This window comes from Acanthopagrus latus, chromosome 17, assembly GCF_904848185.1.
Source record: "Acanthopagrus latus isolate v.2019 chromosome 17, fAcaLat1.1, whole genome shotgun sequence".
Taxonomy (NCBI): Eukaryota; Metazoa; Chordata; class Actinopteri; order Spariformes; family Sparidae; genus Acanthopagrus; species Acanthopagrus latus.
Genome location: NC_051055.1, coordinates 31,566,270 through 31,584,323, shown reverse-complemented (window position 1 = coordinate 31,584,323; position 18,054 = coordinate 31,566,270). Strand labels below are relative to the sequence as shown.

At 46.3% G+C, this 18,054-nt stretch overlaps 2 protein-coding genes across 2 annotated transcripts; both read left to right on the top strand.

The window, feature by feature from the left end:
- Nucleotides 1-82: 82 nt before the first annotated feature.
- On the top strand, nt 83-5,352 carry LOC119006433 (retinol dehydrogenase 13). The gene is made up of 8 exons (XM_037075161.1): nt 83-212; nt 1,704-1,850; nt 2,674-2,808; nt 3,261-3,452; nt 3,544-3,705; nt 3,820-3,939; nt 4,035-4,239; nt 4,472-5,352. Exons 1-8 carry the CDS (start codon nt 173-175, stop codon nt 4,578-4,580), a joined length of 1,110 nt encoding a protein of 369 aa, XP_036931056.1. The 5' UTR covers nt 83-172; the 3' UTR covers nt 4,581-5,352.
- Nucleotides 5,353-5,486: 134 nt separating this feature from the next.
- plekho1b (pleckstrin homology domain containing, family O member 1b) lies at nt 5,487-16,918 on the top strand. Its single transcript, XM_037075160.1, has 6 exons — nt 5,487-6,486; nt 9,326-9,472; nt 11,546-11,686; nt 13,700-13,804; nt 15,077-15,175; nt 15,583-16,918. Exons 1-6 carry the CDS (start codon nt 6,460-6,462, stop codon nt 16,279-16,281), a joined length of 1,218 nt encoding a protein of 405 aa, XP_036931055.1. The 5' UTR covers nt 5,487-6,459; the 3' UTR covers nt 16,282-16,918.
- The last annotated feature ends 1,136 nt before the right edge of the window (nt 16,919-18,054 follow it).

The window sequence follows — 18,054 nt, the reverse complement described above, 5'->3', positions numbered from 1 at the left end:
ACTTCCCTCTGAGACAGCGCTGTCTCTGATTGGCTGGTGTAAATGTTTGTGGAGGAACTTGAGTCCGTCCAGCTGCGGGGTTCAGCGGGTCTTCAGGCTGGAGGGCTCCGGTGAACCGACCGGACCGAGACCACAACCGCATCCAGACTGATAAACATGCAGCCGCGTCAACATGGAGGCCGAGAGGCGCCAAAACGGCAGCACACTGTCAGGGCAGGCGCCATTTTGTTTTTGTTGGTTTACACAGGGGCGGGGCTAGACAGTGACGTCAGGAGCAGGGCCATAAAAACTCAACAGATTTTCAGGACAAAGGACTCAGATTACTCTCCTGATTACAGATTACTCTCCTGATTACAGATTACTCTCCTGATTACAGATTACTCTCCTGATTATTGATTACTATCCTGATTACTCTCCTGATTACAGATTACTCTCCTGATTACAGATTACTCTCCTGATTATTGATTACTATCCTGATTACTCTCCTGATTACAGATTACTCTCCTGATTATTGATTACTATCCTGATTACTCTCCTGATTACAGATTACTCTCCTGATTATTGATTACTATCCTGATTACTCTCCTGATTACAGATTACTATCCTGATTATTGATCACTATCCTGATTACTCTCCTGATTACTCTCCTGATTACAGATTACTCTCCTGATTATTGATTACTATCCTGATTACTCTCCTGATTACTCTCCTGATTACAGATTACTCTCCTGATTATTGATTACTATCCTGATTACTCTGCTGATTACAGATTACTCTCCTGACTACAGATTACTCTCCTGATTATTGATCACTATCCTGATTACTCTCCTGATTACTATTCTGATTATTGATTACAGATTACTCTCCTGATTACTATCCTGATTATTGATTACTATCCTGATCACAGATTACTCTGATTACTCTCCTGATTACAGATTACTCTCCTGATTATTGATTACTATCCTGATTACTATCCTGATTACAGATTACTCTCCTGATTATTGATCACTATCCTGATTACTCTCCTGATTACTATCCTGATTACTATCCTGATTACAGATTACTCTCCTGATTACTCTCCTGATTACTATTCTGATTATTGATTACAGATTACTCTCCTGATTACTATCCTGATTACAGATTACTCTCCTGATTACTCTCCTGATTACTATTCTGATTATTGATTACAGATTACTCTCCTGATTACTATCCTGATTATTGATTACTCTCCTGGTTACTGATTACTTTCCTGATCACTATCCTGATTACTGATTACTCTCCTGATTATTGAGTACTCTCCTGATTACTATCTTGATTACTATCCTGATCATTGATTACTCTCCTGATTACTGATCAGGAGCATGTCTTTTCTTCTACTCGAGTATGGCTGTTGAGTACTCGTTACATCGCTGCCTTCAGCCTCCCTGTCTGCTGTTGCTAGTAGCATTCCTTCTATCAGCTGATCTATAATCAATAACTGTTGCTCAGGCATTAATCCTGCATCAGAACCATGTTGTGGAGTGCTGTGACGTGTTGTTGGGCTGCAGTGATCCCTCCTGTCTGTGTTCTCTAACTGATCCAGGAGCAGCTCTGTGCCCATAATCTGCTGTAATCTCTTAATCTGCCTCCTCCCCCCGCTGTCTGTCCTGGCTCCGCTCGGCCTGGCCCGGCCTGCTTTATCTTCAGTCTGTTCTGACCTGCAGGGATGAGAGACGCAGCTCCAGGAGGATTCCTGGTGCTGCCGTGGCCCGGCGGTGGCGGCAGCTCGGACCCGGAGCTGGGGCCGGAGGAGGAGGGCCGGGGGGGTCTCCTGCTGAGAGCTGGAGCTCTGCTGGGAGTCGCTCTGATCTGTAAGACTCTGATTCCTGATCAGTAACGTATCATAATCAATAACTTATCATCTGCACAGAACTCGGTGTTTATCGCTCCATCAGCAGGTGTGTGGTGTGCATTGATTGGCTGATCAGCTTCAGACCTGCTTTTATATTTAACTTTATCATTAGCTGTATGTGTGTGTGTGTGTGTGTGTGTGCGTGCGTGCGTGCGTGTGTGTGTGTGGCCTTTGTATGTAGTGTAATCTATTACAACTGGATTACACATGTTTATTGTCACGTGCAGTAAACAATTATGTTCTCACTGATGAATGAGATTCTTCCTTTGTTGTCCACAGAATGCCAACAGTGTTATAAAGAAATATACATATATTTATATTTTTATATATTTGTGAACATATACTCAAGTCATACTCAAGTAAAAGTCTTAAAGTATATGTTGTTAAATGTACTGAAGTATCAGTAAATTAACTGATCCATATATTTACATCAACTGAGTCAGCTGATCATCAGTCACTGTTTATCTGATAACAGGAAGTGTGTTCAGTTGAAATCAAACTGACGAGCAATGAAGTCACACTGCTTTACACACACACACACACACACACACACACACACACACAGTGCAGTGTGTTACATCAGCTGATTAACATTCTTGTATTCTGCTGACTCGTCTCTTTTCTCTCTGCCTCGTTCAAACCTCTCATATTTACACACGCACACATACACACACACACACGCACACACACACACACACGATATTCAGATATCTGCAGCATGAAATTTAACATTACACAATTGTACATTTACTCTGTGTGTGTGTGTGTGTGTGTGTGTGTAGGTCTGTCAATGTTAAGGAAGTGGATTGCAGGTGGAGTGTGTCGCTGTTCTGTTCGTCTGGACGGGAAGACGGCTCTGATCACCGGAGCAAACACCGGCATCGGCAAAGAGACGAGCAGAGACCTGGCACGCAGAGGTGTGTGTGTGTGTGTGTGTGTGTGTGTGTGTGTGTGTGTGTGTGTGTGTGTGTGTGTGTGTTTGTGTGTGTCAATTCTTTATTGTTAGTTGATGTTTGTGTTTTCTGAGTAACTACACAACATCTCCACCAACTTAATCAAATCTATTGATTCTAGATCTCACACACACACACACACACACAGACTGATGACATCACCAGGGGTCAGAGGTCATAGTAATGCTCAGAAAGGCTCAAACCACCTGAGCCGATTACAAGGATTAATACTTCCTGTGTGTGTTAAATCAAATGCACCCTGTCACCACACCTGGGCCACTGAAACAAGGTGCGTTTGATTTGATGTTCCAGGAGCACCAGTCATTATAGGGTGTGTTTGCTATGTAGCTCTCTGGTCCCAAGTGGAGACAGGCCGTGTTTGATTTGTAGTGATGGGTGTGTTTGCATCACCGCAGGGGCCCGGGTGGTGATGGCGTGCAGGGACCTGACCCGGGCGGAGCAGGCTGCGGAGGAGATCCGGCAGTCAACAGGAAATGGTAACGTGGTGATCAGGCACCTGGACCTGGCCTCCATTTACTCTGTCAGACAATTTGCCAAAGACTTCCTGGACAGTGAAGACAGACTGGACATCCTTATCAACAATGCAGGTGAGCTCACCTGTCTGTCTCTGCACCTGTCTGTCTGCTCTACACCTGTCTGCTCACTCACCTGTCTCTCCCTTCACCTGTCTGTCTGCAGGAGTGATGATGTGCCCAAGATGGCTGACGGAGGACGGCTTTGAGACTCAGCTGGCTGTCAATCATCTGGGTCACTTCCTGCTGACCAACCTGCTGCTGCCGAAGCTGAAGAGCTCCTCCCCCAGCCGAGTCGTCACCGTGTCATCCATCGCCCACCGCGGGGGTATGACCCCTGACCCCTGACCCCTGACCCTGTCCTCTGTCCTCTGACCTGTGAACCCTGACCCTGTTGATGATGATGTTCTGACCGGGTGTTGTCGTGTCTGTGACTTTTCAGGACGGATCGTCCTGGATGACCTGTTCTTCAGCAGGAGGTCATATAGTTCTCTGGAGAGCTACAGGCAAAGCAAACTGGCCAACGTCCTGTTCTCCAGAGAACTTGCCCGACGACTCAGAGGTCAGAGCTGGGTTGTGATTGGCTTATCCGTTGACTGTAGTAAACATAGACCTGTTGTTTCCACCTGCTGGTCCTGACCTCTGTGTATCTTTCAGGCTCCGGCGTGTCAGCGTTCTGTCTCCACCCGGGTGTGATCCGGACTGAGTTGGGTCGTCATGTTCAGGGCTGGTTCCCCTTGATGGGGGCGCTGCTGAGCCTCCCCTCTCTGCTGCTGATGAAGACTCCTACTCAGGGCAGTCAGACGACGCTGTATTGCGCCCTGACGCCGGGCCTGGAGGAACGATCAGGGCGGTACTTCAGGTAGGAGAAGGAGGGCGGGCTCTGGATGTTCTAGATCTCCTGCCAGTTCCTGTTTAACTCTTTATACTGTCAGTTGAGTTCGCTGCTCGTCTCACATGCATCACGAAGGTCGTTCATGAGTCTTACTGAGGTGACATCAACACGCTGAACCACAACAGAGAGCTGCTCACTGCGCTCATGACTCACCGCACTTCAGCTGCTGTCTTTTAAATCATGACGTGTTTGTTTTCAGCGACTGTGCTGAGAAGGAGGCGGCCCCAGAGGGGCGGGATGACGAGGTGGCGAGGCGGTTGTGGGAGGAGAGCGCCCGATTGGTCGGACTAAAGGATGCTGACCTCTGACCTCAGCCCTGATGTCTGTGTGATGCAGGAACAGGAAGTGAAGTCCAGTCCACAGGCTGTAGCGCCCCATCATGTCAAACAGGGTGATTGACAGCTGACAGGAGCCAATCAGAGTTCAGATTGGATGAAAAAAACAGTAGGATAATAATGAATAATCATTTAGTTTTTCAGCTAGAGCTGTGAAGTTTGTAAAACGGGACTGATAAAAAATAAACCAGGTGCTCGTTTGAACAACACTGTTCCCTGATTGGACGCTGTTTCAGTGTTGATTTTTGACCCGCAGTGATGTCACACCTGTTGTTAGTCGGTTTGGTTGGCAGTTTCCTCCAGAGAAAACGTCAACATGTTCCTTTAATGTTCCCTTCATGTTCTCTGAAAGTTCTTCACCAATGTTCCCTTAATGTTCCATTTATGTTTATTTTTAGTTTCCTTTGTGTTTCCTTAATGATTCTATAAGGAGGTTCATTCTGTCTCTTGGTGGTTGATAATTGTCTTCAGCTGTGTGTTTGTTGTGTGTTTGCTGTGTGTTTGTTGTATGTTTGCTGTGTGTTTGTTGTATGTTTGTTGTGTGTTTGCTGTATGTTTGCTGTGTGTTTGTTGTGTGTTTGCTGTATGTTGATGGATGAACGACATTAGGTTGTTTTGTTCTCAGGTAATCAGATAACAGTTAATCAAAGGTTAGTTCTGCTTTAATTAAACAAAGTGTGACGTGTTTGTACCGTGTTGGAGATTATATTTTATTTTCTGAATAAAAGTTTTGATTTATGTTTCATATGAAGTCTCTTATGTCCTCATCAACAGTGATATTCACATGTTTAAAAGCATTAGACCAAGACTGTCCACAAGTTCTGTATGGTTGATACAAGGTTCTGAATGAGCGATACAAGGTTCTGAATGAGCGATAAAAGGTTCTGTACGAGTAAGTATCGCTCATTCAGAACCTTATATCACTCATTCACCTCTTATCACCTCCGAGATAAGAAGAGCTGAGGAGAGGTGATGTTTGGGCCTGGATTACATTAAATGTGACCTGCAGGTCACTTCCTCATCTAGTTGTTGTTGTTGTCGTCGTTGTCGTCCTCACTGTGTATTTCGGGCCTTTAATGGAGCGTGTCAGTGGATAATCTGCAGAACAGCCCCTCTTTCTCAGTCTGACCCAGTTTGATGATCTGAGCTCAGAGTGAAACTGACTCCAGATCAGACCAGCCTGGAACATCTGCCCACATCCAGATTAACACACACACACACACGCGCGCACACACACACACACACACACACACAAATAATAATAATATTAATAACAAGAAGAAGAATGATAATAATAGCGTCTGTCATGTCTTCAGCTGTAGAACGGTTCGGGTTCCACTTGGTTCTGGGAGATGATGACTGAGTTTATTGTGAACTGGTCCTTTAAACTCGTCGCACTCATAACACGAGACTTTTACTGTGACCGCAGTTTGAAAGAAGTATTAACATATATGAAATAAAAGGAACAGGACAGCAGGACGGGTTCTGCATGTGGGGGGCGCTGTGGGGCTGCCGAGGAGCCGCTGAGCAGCAGGGAGTCGGTAGGAGGAGCAGGAGGAGGCGGGGGGGGGGGGGGGGGGGTAACCGGACACCGACCCACAGAGCGGCTCCTGGCCGGTCAGAGCGCAGCAGAGGCCGGCAGCAGCAGCAGCAGCGAGCAACAGGGCGACGAGCAGAGACACGCCGAAGATCAACAGCTGAGGAGCGGCGGAGCTGAGCGGAGGCTCCGGTCCTCTCTGCCGGACTTCAACAGTGTTCAGCGGCTTTAATCGCGCTTCTCCCGCCGGTCCGCCGCTGCGGAGGATAACGGAGTTACCGTGAAGTCGCGTCCGGCCGCAGCCTGATACTCAGCATGAAGAAGAACAACTCCGGGACACGGGTGAGTGAGAGTGGCTGAGCCGAGCCGGACCGCCGGCGTCGGTCCACGTCGGTCCGGTTCATGACGTTAAAGAGAAGCTCGAGGAACAAAAGCCTCGGGGATTAGTTTTAAGCCTTTATTTTGAAGGCAACACAAGCCGCGGGCTGGTTTTAAGACTCCACTTCCGGGTTTCAGAATAAAAGTGTGATGTTGATTTAAAAACAGATGAAAAACATAATAAGATGAAGGAGCGTGACGTCATCCCGAGAATCAAAGGACGAAACGACGAGGGTGAATTTGTGGAGCAGCACACACACACACACACACACACACACACACACACACACGCACTTGCATAACATCTGTACATGTTGATGGTTCCAGTGGATCGATGGATGTTTAGTTGTGATGTCAGATGATTTCTGGGTCACAGATGATCTATAGAGTTGTTAAAGTTTTATTGGTAATAACACAAAGTGTTTCCATCAGTGAATCAACGCGCTGCTCTCAGAGGAAAACAAAGTCCCAGAACGCTGTCTGATGCCAGAGAGGTGGCAGGGTCCGCCACATATAAACACAGTAACGCATTATGAAGTGTGTTGTTTGTTTCTCCAGTCAGAGTTGACTGAAGATCTTTCTTGGCTCATTAACGTCTCTTCAGCTACAGACTGAACCTTAAAGTGTCCTCACTGAACCTCATGTTCATACAAACAAACTGTAGGAATAATAAATAATCACTGCTAATGTTGAATAATCTGATATTTAATACAGGTCATAAAACCTAAATGTGAGTTGAGTCCAGACAACAGTGTTGTGCTGCAGATAAAAACACATGTTCTTCTTCTTTATCGTCACACATTTACTTTGTCAATTCACAAAATTGTTCAGTTCAAAGGTTCAAGTGAGTCTGTAAAACATTTCTCTCAAAAAACAGGAACTTAAAAGTCATGAAATGAGTTGAATCAAGAAGTTGAGCAGCTTCCTGCTTCACATGTACTTCAGTGAGGTAACAGTGAAGTAACAGCAGTACTGGAGACACTGAGGCTGCAGAATGTGACTGAATCTGAATGACAAGAAACATCTGAGTGAGAAAACATCATCATCATCATCATTGTCACCATCATCATCATCATCATCACCATCATCATCATCATCATCATCATCATTTACAGGATATTTAACAGATACTTTTGTCCAAACCAACTTACAATAAGCACATTTGTCACAGGAGAATGCTATGCAGGGTGGAGGTGAAGTGTCTGGAGGTAGACGGGTGCAGTTCTGTTGACGGCCTTCAACGGCAGCACAATTGTCTTGACTCTGATGCGGGCCGTGTTCTGGATACGCTGCAGTGGTTTAGTCACAGAGGCCAAGAGGGAGTTTCAGTAGTCCAGGCAGGAGATGACCAGAGCTTGGACCAGGAGTTGCGTTGCCTCCTTTGTGAGGAAAGATCGGATCCTGCAGATGTTGTAGAGGACAAATCTGCAGGATCGGGCCACAGCAGTGATGTTGGGGGTGCAGGACAGTCAAGGATTACTCCCAGGTTCCTCAGTCGACGAAGGCGATACTGTGACGTCCTGGACAGTGACTGACAGGTCCATGTGAGGACAGTCTGTCCCGGGATGAAGAGGAGTTCAGGTTTACTCAGGTTGAGTTTGAGGTGATGAGCAGCTGTCCAAGCAGAGATGATGCAGACATTCAGAGATGAGAATCACAACGTGGCTGTTGGAGGAGGATGAGGGGAAAGAGAGGAACAGTTGGTGTCGTCAGCAGAACAGTGGTCAGAGAATCCATGAGATGTGACTGCAGAGCCCAGTGATCTAGTGTATAGTGAAAACAGAACCGGTCCTGATACTGAGCCTTGATGGACACCAGTTCCCAGAAAGCAGACTTTGGACAAGGAGCCATTCCAGGTGACCTGAAGGGGCGATTTGTCATCATCATCATCACAACGTGACTTCACATGATCACAATATTTATGTTTAACTTTAGACCTGCTTCAAATCCACTTTTACTTCAAACCGTCTAAACTGTAATCTAGTAATAAATGAAATGTTTTCAGGGCACCATTTAGCTCAGCTGGTAGAGCAGCGTCCCATGTACGGAGGCCTCGCCTCCTCGCTGCAGCGGCCCGGGTCCGAGTCCCGGCCAGGGGCCCTTTGCTGTGTGTCACTCTCGCTCTCTCTCATCCTGCTTCCTGTCACATCTTCAGCTGCTCTGTCAATGAAGCCTAAAGGCCAAAAAATATACTTAAAAAAAATAAATAAATGAAATGTTTGAACTTCTTCGTGTGGAGAGACTGTGATGTTCAGCTTCTTTTATGTAAACACAGAAGATTGATCGTATTGACGATATCATTGATCAGTTTACTGAAAAAGAAAAGAATACAAGAGAAAATCAGGAGTTTTTGATGAAAAGTAAAAACTAAATCCTAAGGAGGTCCCTTGCTATGTGGAACTAATGTCTGTCACAGAGGAAGATAATAACTGACGGCACCGCTGCAGCAGTGTTAGCTCAGTGCTAAACTGAGTGAAGTGACTGGACACGCCCATAATTCACACAAGGCATCATGGGAGCTGGAGTGAGGTTTTGAAATGTTCTGCAGGTCTGAGTGTTTATGAACATTGCCTGAAACTAAACAAAAGGCTCCGGTAACATTTGTGATGTTGACCCACAATGTCATCTTTCTCCCATTCAAGTTAGCGGAGGGCTAAACAGGAAGTCTTTAGCGCTCACGCTCTGTGGGCCGGGCAGAAGACGGACGCTGGACCGCTTCCACCCGGTGTCCAGATTTCACTTCACAGATCCATGATGTGATGCCGCTCCTCTGACAGCTTCCTGTTTCCTGTTTCTTGTTCAGGGTTCGCAGGACGCATCGCAGCAGCACGCTCAGCCCGAAAAGGTCGGCTGGATCCGAAAGTTCTGTGGCAAAGGGATCTTCAGAGAGATCTGGAAGAACCGCTTCGTGGTTCTGAGAGGAGATCAGCTGTTCATCTGTGAAAAGGAGGTGAGTCAGAGGGGGGCGGGGCCTACAGGTGACTCAGACCTGCCCCTCTCTCAGCTGATCGATTTATTTCCGATCAGCAGCTGAGACCTTGTTAATTATCACCATGATAACAAAAGACAGGAGTGTGTGTGATGTCATCACTGCTCGTTAACCTCGTTGATCAGTAATGAGAATGATCATCAGAAGACTCATTATACATTCTTCAGTGTTCTGTTGTTTTGGTTCTGACTTGAAACAGACAGTTCCTCCTCGATGTTCTACAGCTTCGTTCTGCTGGAGTCGAATTTCAGTGTGAGCTGCTGCAGACACACAGAGAGCTCCGGTTTCACTGTTGTTGCACACAGCACGGAACGTCCTCACAGAACCATTATCTGCTGCAGAACACTGATAGAACTTTTGTCTGCGGCAGAACGCTCTGATAGAACCTTATAAGGGCACAGACAGGATTTTCATCATCTCAACTGCAGGAAATCAGAGTTTAAAGCTTTTTATGGAAGTTTCACTTCCTGTCTCTGACTGTCATCTGTCATCTGACCAATCACACGTCAGCTGTCACATGAAGCTTCATGAAACTGTCTCACGACCAAATTAGGACGTCCTCCTCTCGCCTGTCTTTCTCAGTTCTGCTTCTGTGGTTCAGCAGCTCGACTTCCTGTCCACCGGTAATAGAATCACCCCCCCAAACACACACATGCAAACAGACACACACACACAGTTTTGATGGTTGATTATTTACTTTTTTTTGTCATTGTTAAAGAGAACTGTTAGAACATGTCTACAGTGACATCATGAGAGTCCTGCTCTGTGTGTGTGTGTGTGTGTGTGTGTGTGTGTGTGTGTGTGTGTGTGTCCTCCCCTCAGGCTGATGTCACTGTGCCTGCATCACCAGTCAGATGATCAATAATCAATATTCAGTCTTACATAATGGGTCAGTGACCTCTGACCCGTCCACACAGAGACATGAGGCTCACCTGCAGCTGCATCAGGTTGAAACCACTTCCTGTCTCACCTGTGCTCCTTCTGATCATCTTTGTGTGTGTGTGTGTGTGTGTGTGTGTGTCTGTGTGTGTCTGTGTGTGTGATCTTGTGACACTCTGAGGTGTGTTCCTCCTCACTGAGCTGGAAACAGTTCTAAAGGTTCTGTGGTACAGCCCGCCTCAGTGCAAGATGAACATCAGTATTTCTTTTACTTGACAATCATTCAGACAATAATCAGCAGATTTATTGATCATTAATCATCAATAAATCAACTTTAATCTCATTTTCTTCAATGAAGTGAGATTGAGTCTGTAAATGTCACATTACAGGATGTTCTGCAAGTTCTCTGTGTAGAACCTGCAGTACAACCTGCAGTAGAACCTGAAGTACAACCTGCAGTAGAAATTGCAGTAGAACCTGCAGTAGAACCTGCAGTAGAACCTGCAGTAGAACCTGAAGTAGAACCTGCAGTAGAACCTGAAGTAGAACCTGCAGTAGAACCTGCAGTAGAACCTGAAGTAGAACCTGACCACTGCAGCAGACGAGCAGCTCTCTTTATTTGACTACATGCAAACAGACACTCCCTGTTCACATCATGAACAACAACAAAAGCAGTTCAATGGCCGTCTGTAACGCACATGATGACATCACTGATCCTCAGAGACCTTGAGTCTCGGCGTATCCTTGGTCCAACTCGGTGCGACTCGGTCCGACTCTCAGGATTTGAGTGTGTTTGCATTTTATTTTGGTAGTTTAAGGTGGGAGGAGCTTGTTTTTAAGAAGTGCTTCATCAGGTGAAGGAAGTCCAGCAGACAGTGGTGATGTCACAGATGACACTGACAGACGCAATCCACCGTAAAGTTACGGAACGTTTTACCTGCTCGTCTAAAACTGTAAACTGAGCTGCAGAAGAAGATGTGAGGTCTTCAGCTCAGATTAGCTTAGCTTAGCATCAAGGCTGGAGGCAGTGAGCCTGGTTCTGTTCAACAGCACACCAACAGCTGCACAGCATATGATTGTTTCAGAACTCAGGTCGTGACCTGAGACCTCTCTCACCGGTCTCACATGTCTCACCTGGGACCTGTCTCCCTGCAGGTGAAGGAGCTGGGGCGTGCTGACGAGGTGTTGGACCTGTCTGACTACGAGCGATGTGAAGAGATCAGGAAGAACAAGAGCCGCAGCAAGAAGAACCACAGCAAGTTCAGACTGCAGCGTTGCAACACGCCAGGCAACACGGTACACACCTGACCACACACCTGTTCACCTGTCTATATACATGTCTCACATACCTGTACACCTGTCTGTCTCACCTGTCTGTTTGTTCATTATTCATAGAACATTTACAATTTTCTTACCAAGTGAGAATGTGAGCTGATTGGTTGATGGAGACAGTGGGTGGAGCTAATCCTCCAGTCAGTGCCATTAAACCACAGAAGAAGAAGTCAGACACTTTACTGTGTCAATGAGGAAGTTACATCATCATCATCATCATCATCACTAATGATGTTCCAGCCAGTCACAGTGAAGTCACATGACTCATGACATCATCACCTGTTCACTCAGGCGTCACACCTCAGACAGGAAGCTCATCTCACCGCTGAGTGACTGTAAACAGGCAGAGCTTCCTCGACAGCAACACACACACACACACACACACACACACACACACACACACACACACACACGCACACACACACACACACACACACTCTCAGCAGATATCTGCAGGCCATCCCACAAATACCCAGAATGCCTTGGGGAGGAGATCAGGTGTCCTGCAGACAGGTGGCAGCTTCTCTTTCACTCACACACACACACACACACACACACACACCACCAGATGGCCGTGTGTGTGTGTGTGTGTGTGTGTGAGAGAGTGTGTGTTTGTGATTACTACTGCAGTGCCTGTAGGGATCATGTATTCCTATAGAAAAGTGGGAGGTTAAGTAGTTTTTCTTGATGGCCACATGAGGCTGTTTGAAGGTGTCGGGACGTCAGAGATATTTAGGTTTGTTGTGAAATTTAATATTCCAGGGTATAATTGTCCCTTTTTGACTTTGTTTGATTTTACCATTATAACCTTAAAAACTATTTACTTTGCTTTGTTTGTTGTCATTATTTTCAGCACAACCTCACATGTGTGACTGTACAGTTATTTTTTAATTTTGACACACTGTATTAACACTATGGACCTAAAATCACAAAATAACATAAAATCCGATTAAGAAAAAGTTAGATTTTTTTCTGTGAAAACCACAAATATATTTAATGAACCATTTTTATTACTTATAATGCAAATATAAATAAGTTTTTGAAATTTACAAAGTTATATGTAACTATGTACATTTAAATGCAGGAAATGCCTCAGGCTCAGGCCTCCCTCAGCTCCTCCCTGCCTACTCCACATTCATCAGTCTCCTCATTGTTTTGACTCATTAACCAAAAAAACGACTACACTACACACTAAACGTACTACACTAAACACTACATAACACACTAACTATAAACTCCAAACACGCTTTTTTACTGTTTCTTTCTGCACCAGACACAAAGCAAATGTGACGGCAATGTTCGCAAAAAAAGTGTAGCAGACATTATTTATCATAAGTTCAGTTTTACTTGGCCTATCGACATGATTTAAAAACGGTTATATAGTTTGAAGGCTGCACCAACACATATGTTGGAACCGAGACTCGTGGATGATGCGTCGCGCTGCTACGTCGTCTTAAATTGGTCACATGATTTGGACGCAGCGGTGCGTCTGTCGACTCAGGAGGTGGGACGTGGGGGTGAGCTCTGCAGTGATTGGCTCTGGTGCGCACGTGACTATGGTGGCTATGGTTGACAATGCTAGTGGCATTTATGAAAAAATTTATTGACGGTATCATTGTAGTCCAAACAAATCCGACGTTGCGCACCCTTAAACCACGCAGCAGCCATGTTGAAAATCTCAGGTCAGTCTGATCCTGATCTGCAGAGAGATTTGAGGCACACACACACACACACACACACACACACACACACGTATTGCTTTTATAGAGAGATACCCTATAATCTAATAGTGAGTTAATGACTAAAAGAAGATTTTCAAACTCCTTCATGACAATAATCAGCTTAAGTACAGTACAACTGTTACTAAAGTCTAATATCAGTGTAGCGTCATCATTTACTGAAACATTTACTCACAATCTAACGTGTGTGTGTGTGTGTGTGTGTGTGTGTGTGTGTGTGTGTGTGTGCATGCTGTAGGTCCCTAACCTGGTCTTCCTGGCTGTCAGTCCGGAGGAGAAGGAGTCCTGGATCAACGTCCTGAATGCTGCCATCACGCGAGCCAAAAACAGAATCCTGGATGAGGTACGCAGACCAATACTGAGGCCGAACACCGTTTTCACACGCCGGCCATTTTCCTCTGATGTGGCGCTCAGAGGAGCTCACATGTCAGACTGAACGTCGGCTCTGACTGACTGTTTGAACGTGGTGAACACTTTAATGACCCTGGAGGTGAAACACATGATGTCATCAAACAATAATGTGGCTGAGTGCTAACGTTAGCTAAAGTGTTATCACAGATGTGGCAGCAGAGACATGACGACGATTTGTTTGAGCTTCTGTCCAGAGTGTGACATCACTGTTGTCATGTCCACTGTTCTTCTATAATCTTCTTATCATGAACAGATTTCCTGTTCAGACTCAAACCATCGACATGTTGGTCCGTCTCTAAATATCGTCTGACTTCCTGTCTGTGGCCAACTCTGTAAAACCTCACACACATAAAGCTTCAGTTCCTCCAGCAGCTGCTCACCGCTATCAAACCCTGTGTGTGTGTGTGTGTGTGTGTGTGTGTGTGTGTGTGTGTGTGTGTGTGTGTGTGTGTGTGTGCGTGTGTCTGTTGTGTACTTCCGTCCCGTCTGTCACTGACAGCAGCAGCAAACATTCAGTCAACAACCTTCATCTTTTCCAGCAGTCAATACTCTGATCGATACACTGATCGATACTGTCTCTAACATGATGTTCCAGGCTGAGAGACAGAAGCCGTCAGTGTCAGACAGACGTTCTTTAATGTTCCAGGTTTGTTCCTGATGATGAGGGTGTGTGATCACACAAAATCACCTGATCTGTCAGAGGATGCAGGTGATTGATCCAGGTGATGTCATGAAGCACTGACTCAGGCAAACAAATCATCTTTGTCAAAATGTTGATGTTCATCTCTAGGGTTAGATTTGACGTGTGATGGAGCAGGAGGAGTCACATCAAGGATTTAATGTGACGATTATGATAATTATATGTTTTAAATGTTATGACAGTTTCACGTGTTGGACCTTTAAAGTCCTGATATCTTCCTTAATAAATGATCGCAGCAGCATCTGCTGGTCTGTGGAGGAACTGCAGCAGGAGGGGCCGAGCTGCTGCGATGGGCGGGGCTATGGGCGGGGCTATGGGCGGAACAGCTGTGTGTTGTTTGCCTCCTACTTGTAAAGATGATCTGATTATCAGAAACAAGACAGAATACATATTGATCGGGTCAGCACCGTACACAGTGTGCTGATTGAGCTGTTAGCACTTCCTGTTTCCTGCTCACTCTGTGATGTCAGTGTGTCAGTGTGTCTCACCTGTCCTTGTCTGCAGGTGACGGTCGAAGACTCTCAGCTGTCTCATCTGACCCGAGATCGTGTGAAGATTCCTCACAACAGACGGCTGCCGACCCGAGGTCACCTGCTGGCTGTGGTCAGTATGATCCTTCATCGTCATCATCGTCAGCCCGTAGCTCTGCACTATCTAAGCCCTTTCACAATAAAATGTCCTTTATTTTGAAAAGTATAACAACATAATAGATCGTTCTTTAGTCTTCAGTCAGGATGATTGTTGATGATCGTTGATGTCTTGAATCAAGTTAAATCTCAAAATTCAGACTTTGACCCGTCTCAACTCGAGGTCCTGGTTCTGGTGTGTCTTTGGACCGGACTACATGGTCTTCATCAGCACTGCAGATTTGCTCATTGTTGTTGTTCAACATTAAAGCAGACTGACTCTGCTGACATAGAATACGTGAGCCTGTCCAGACCTCAGAACGGGTCAGGAATTGGACCTCGAGTAGCGATGATTATCATCAGAACGTCTCACTCTGTCTCCAGGCCTCCACCTCCTCAGATGGGATGCTGACTCTGGATCTGATCCAGGAAGAGGACGCACCGCCTCCTCAGGGAGCCGACGGCTGTGACGCCTTCAGGGTCAGACTGGACCAGTCTGTGTCCCATCTGAGCTCAGACTGTCCCAGGTCCAAAACTGATGGTGCTCTCTCTGCCAGGACCGCAGAGGCTTCTGGGAAATCCCAGAGTCTTCCACGTGAGACGGTGGTGTGGGAGCAGACGGGTACCAGCTTCACCCCCCAGCCTGGCAAACGGCTGGCGACGGCGGAGAAGAACCGCTGCGCCTCCATGGACGAGATCCTGACACACTCAGACAACAAAGCTGTTCAGAACAAGACGGCAGCGATGACCCGTTCACCAGCCTCCTCGCCGCCCGGCACGTCAGCACCCGTCGGTCGCCTGCAGCAGCTTATCAGCCAGAAGCTGGAAAAGACGGAGCAACTGCTGACGGAGGTGCGGGGGGAGGCTGAGGGGGAGCCCGGGGACCGAGGGAAGATGAGGAGGAGGGAGTCCACTGAAGGAGCACGAGCTGAAGCTGAGAGACTCCTGAGGGAGGCAGCGGCGGCCTGGAGTCAGGCCCGCGAGGTGCTGGAGGAGGTGAAGGAGCTGAGGGCGCTGTACCGACAGCTGGACTCCTCTTCCCCCCTCACCCCTGCCAACAGCACCAAACTGAACCCGGTGTGACCCATGGTACAGGTCCAGACGGCTCAAACCAGTTCAGACTGGTTCAGACCGGTCCAGGGAAAACTGCTGAATGCAGCTTGTGTTTGTCAGACTTCAGATGACGCTGCAGAGAACTGATGGACTCTAAATTATTGTGAAACATTCAGGTTTGATGTTCCACTCAGGTCATGAACATGGACTCACAGCTCAGTGGACTCACTGTGAACTCCTTCAGCACAGAACCAGAACCTTTCCTCTCAGTCACACAAATGTCAAAACACAGAAAACTGCAGAGAAAGAATGAATGACAATGTGCCAAGACGACAAGGGGGTGGCGAGGAGATGCAGAAGCTTGATCTGATCCCATCCTTCAGTTCTGATCCTCTGGTTTTGTTCTATGATTCTTGGTGCTGGTTTCAGAGTTCTGGATGTGAAGGTCAGACAGTTGATGGTACGAGTGCAGCGACACACTGAGGAGATCTTCTCTCTTCATGTGGCACCACCACCAGAGCAACATGTGTCCACGACAGCCACATCAGCTTCTCCTCCTGCTTCTCCTCCTGCTCCTCCTGCTCCTCCTTCTCCTCCTCCTTCTCCTCCTGCTCCTCCTGCTCCTCCTCCTTCTCCTCCTGCTCCTCCTTCTTCTCCTGCTTCTCCTCCTTCTCCTCCTCCTGCTCCTCCTTCTTCTCCTGCTTCTCCTCCTGCTTCTCCTTCTTCTCCTCCTGCGTCTACTTCTTCTTTGAAACTAAAGAAACTGAAACTGTGTTTGTCAGAAATCTGAATTTTAAATGAAAACAATTGAATAACAACTGCATCCTGACCACAGGAAACAGATATATGACTGGTTTAATAAATGTGAGCTAACACGTGCTAATGTTAAACTGTGAAATAAAAGAAATATTCACAGTTGATTAAAGGACAGAATTGTTTTTTAATTATTTGCCTGTTTATTCAAACATAGTTTCAGTTTCATCGTTTCTTCCTCCATGATTTTATTGTCCTGAGCAAACTTTGAGGTTCTGGTTCTGTGGAGAGGAACAACAGTTCAAATGAGCTGGAAAGTCGAGCTCACATTTCTTCTTCTGCTGTTGATGATGCGTGAGCCTCCAGCCGGTCAGCTGGCCGTCAACAAACAGCTGGAACATGTTGAAACAATCAGTCGGAGTTTATTTTTTTAAGTCAGACTTTTGTACTTGAACGTTGAACGTGCAGAGCTGAACCGGTCCAGGGTTCAGACCAATTCAATAAATAAAATACAAACGGATCAGCACCAAGAACTCAGACTTGAAGGAACATGTAACATGGCGTTCTGCGAGCAGCTGAACACGACTGTAAACAATGAAGACAAATCTGTTTTGTTTTTGTTTGATGATGAAATTAAATATTAGAAGGTGGGTGACTGAATGTAAACCTTCATAGAGCAGCTGCAACAGGTCTGTCAGTTAAATCAGTAATGAGCTCCTCTCTGTCCTGGTGCTGTTAGCGTAGCTTAGCATAAAGACTGGCAGCCACTTAAAAGCGTTAAGCTGACAGTCCGAGCAGAAACAGGACAACAAGGAGATTTGTAGCCTGTTTCCTGTCCTCCTGCTAAGCTAAGCTGAACTAATGAGCTGCAGCTTCCATGAGTGAGATCAGTGTCTAAATCAGAGCAGAAGAATTCACTTGATATTGATGAAATCATTCAGTCCAGATCTCAGATCAGTTCTTCTGCTGTCTGACTCGATTAACTCGTCTTCCTGTTGTCTCCGTTCACTGTGTCACTGCTCTGCCTTAAAACCAGAGGGCATGATGGGA

Bases quoted from the DNA above. Each gene is read 5' to 3' on its own strand.
- LOC119006433 (XM_037075161.1), top strand. From the start codon at position 173: ATGGAGGCCGAGAGGCGCCAAAACGGCAGCACACTGTCAG. The intron at 2,809-3,260 runs GTGTGTGTGTGT...GCATCACCGCAG, and splicing joins CAGAGACCTGGCACGCAGAG to GGGCCCGGGTGGTGATGGCG. The intron at 3,706-3,819 runs GTATGACCCCTG...GTGACTTTTCAG, and splicing joins ATCCATCGCCCACCGCGGGG to GACGGATCGTCCTGGATGAC.
- plekho1b (XM_037075160.1), top strand. From the start codon at position 6,460: ATGAAGAAGAACAACTCCGGGACACGG. The intron at 13,805-15,076 runs GTACGCAGACCA...CCTTGTCTGCAG, and splicing joins AAAACAGAATCCTGGATGAG to GTGACGGTCGAAGACTCTCA. The intron at 15,176-15,582 runs GTCAGTATGATC...CTCTGTCTCCAG, and splicing joins GAGGTCACCTGCTGGCTGTG to GCCTCCACCTCCTCAGATGG.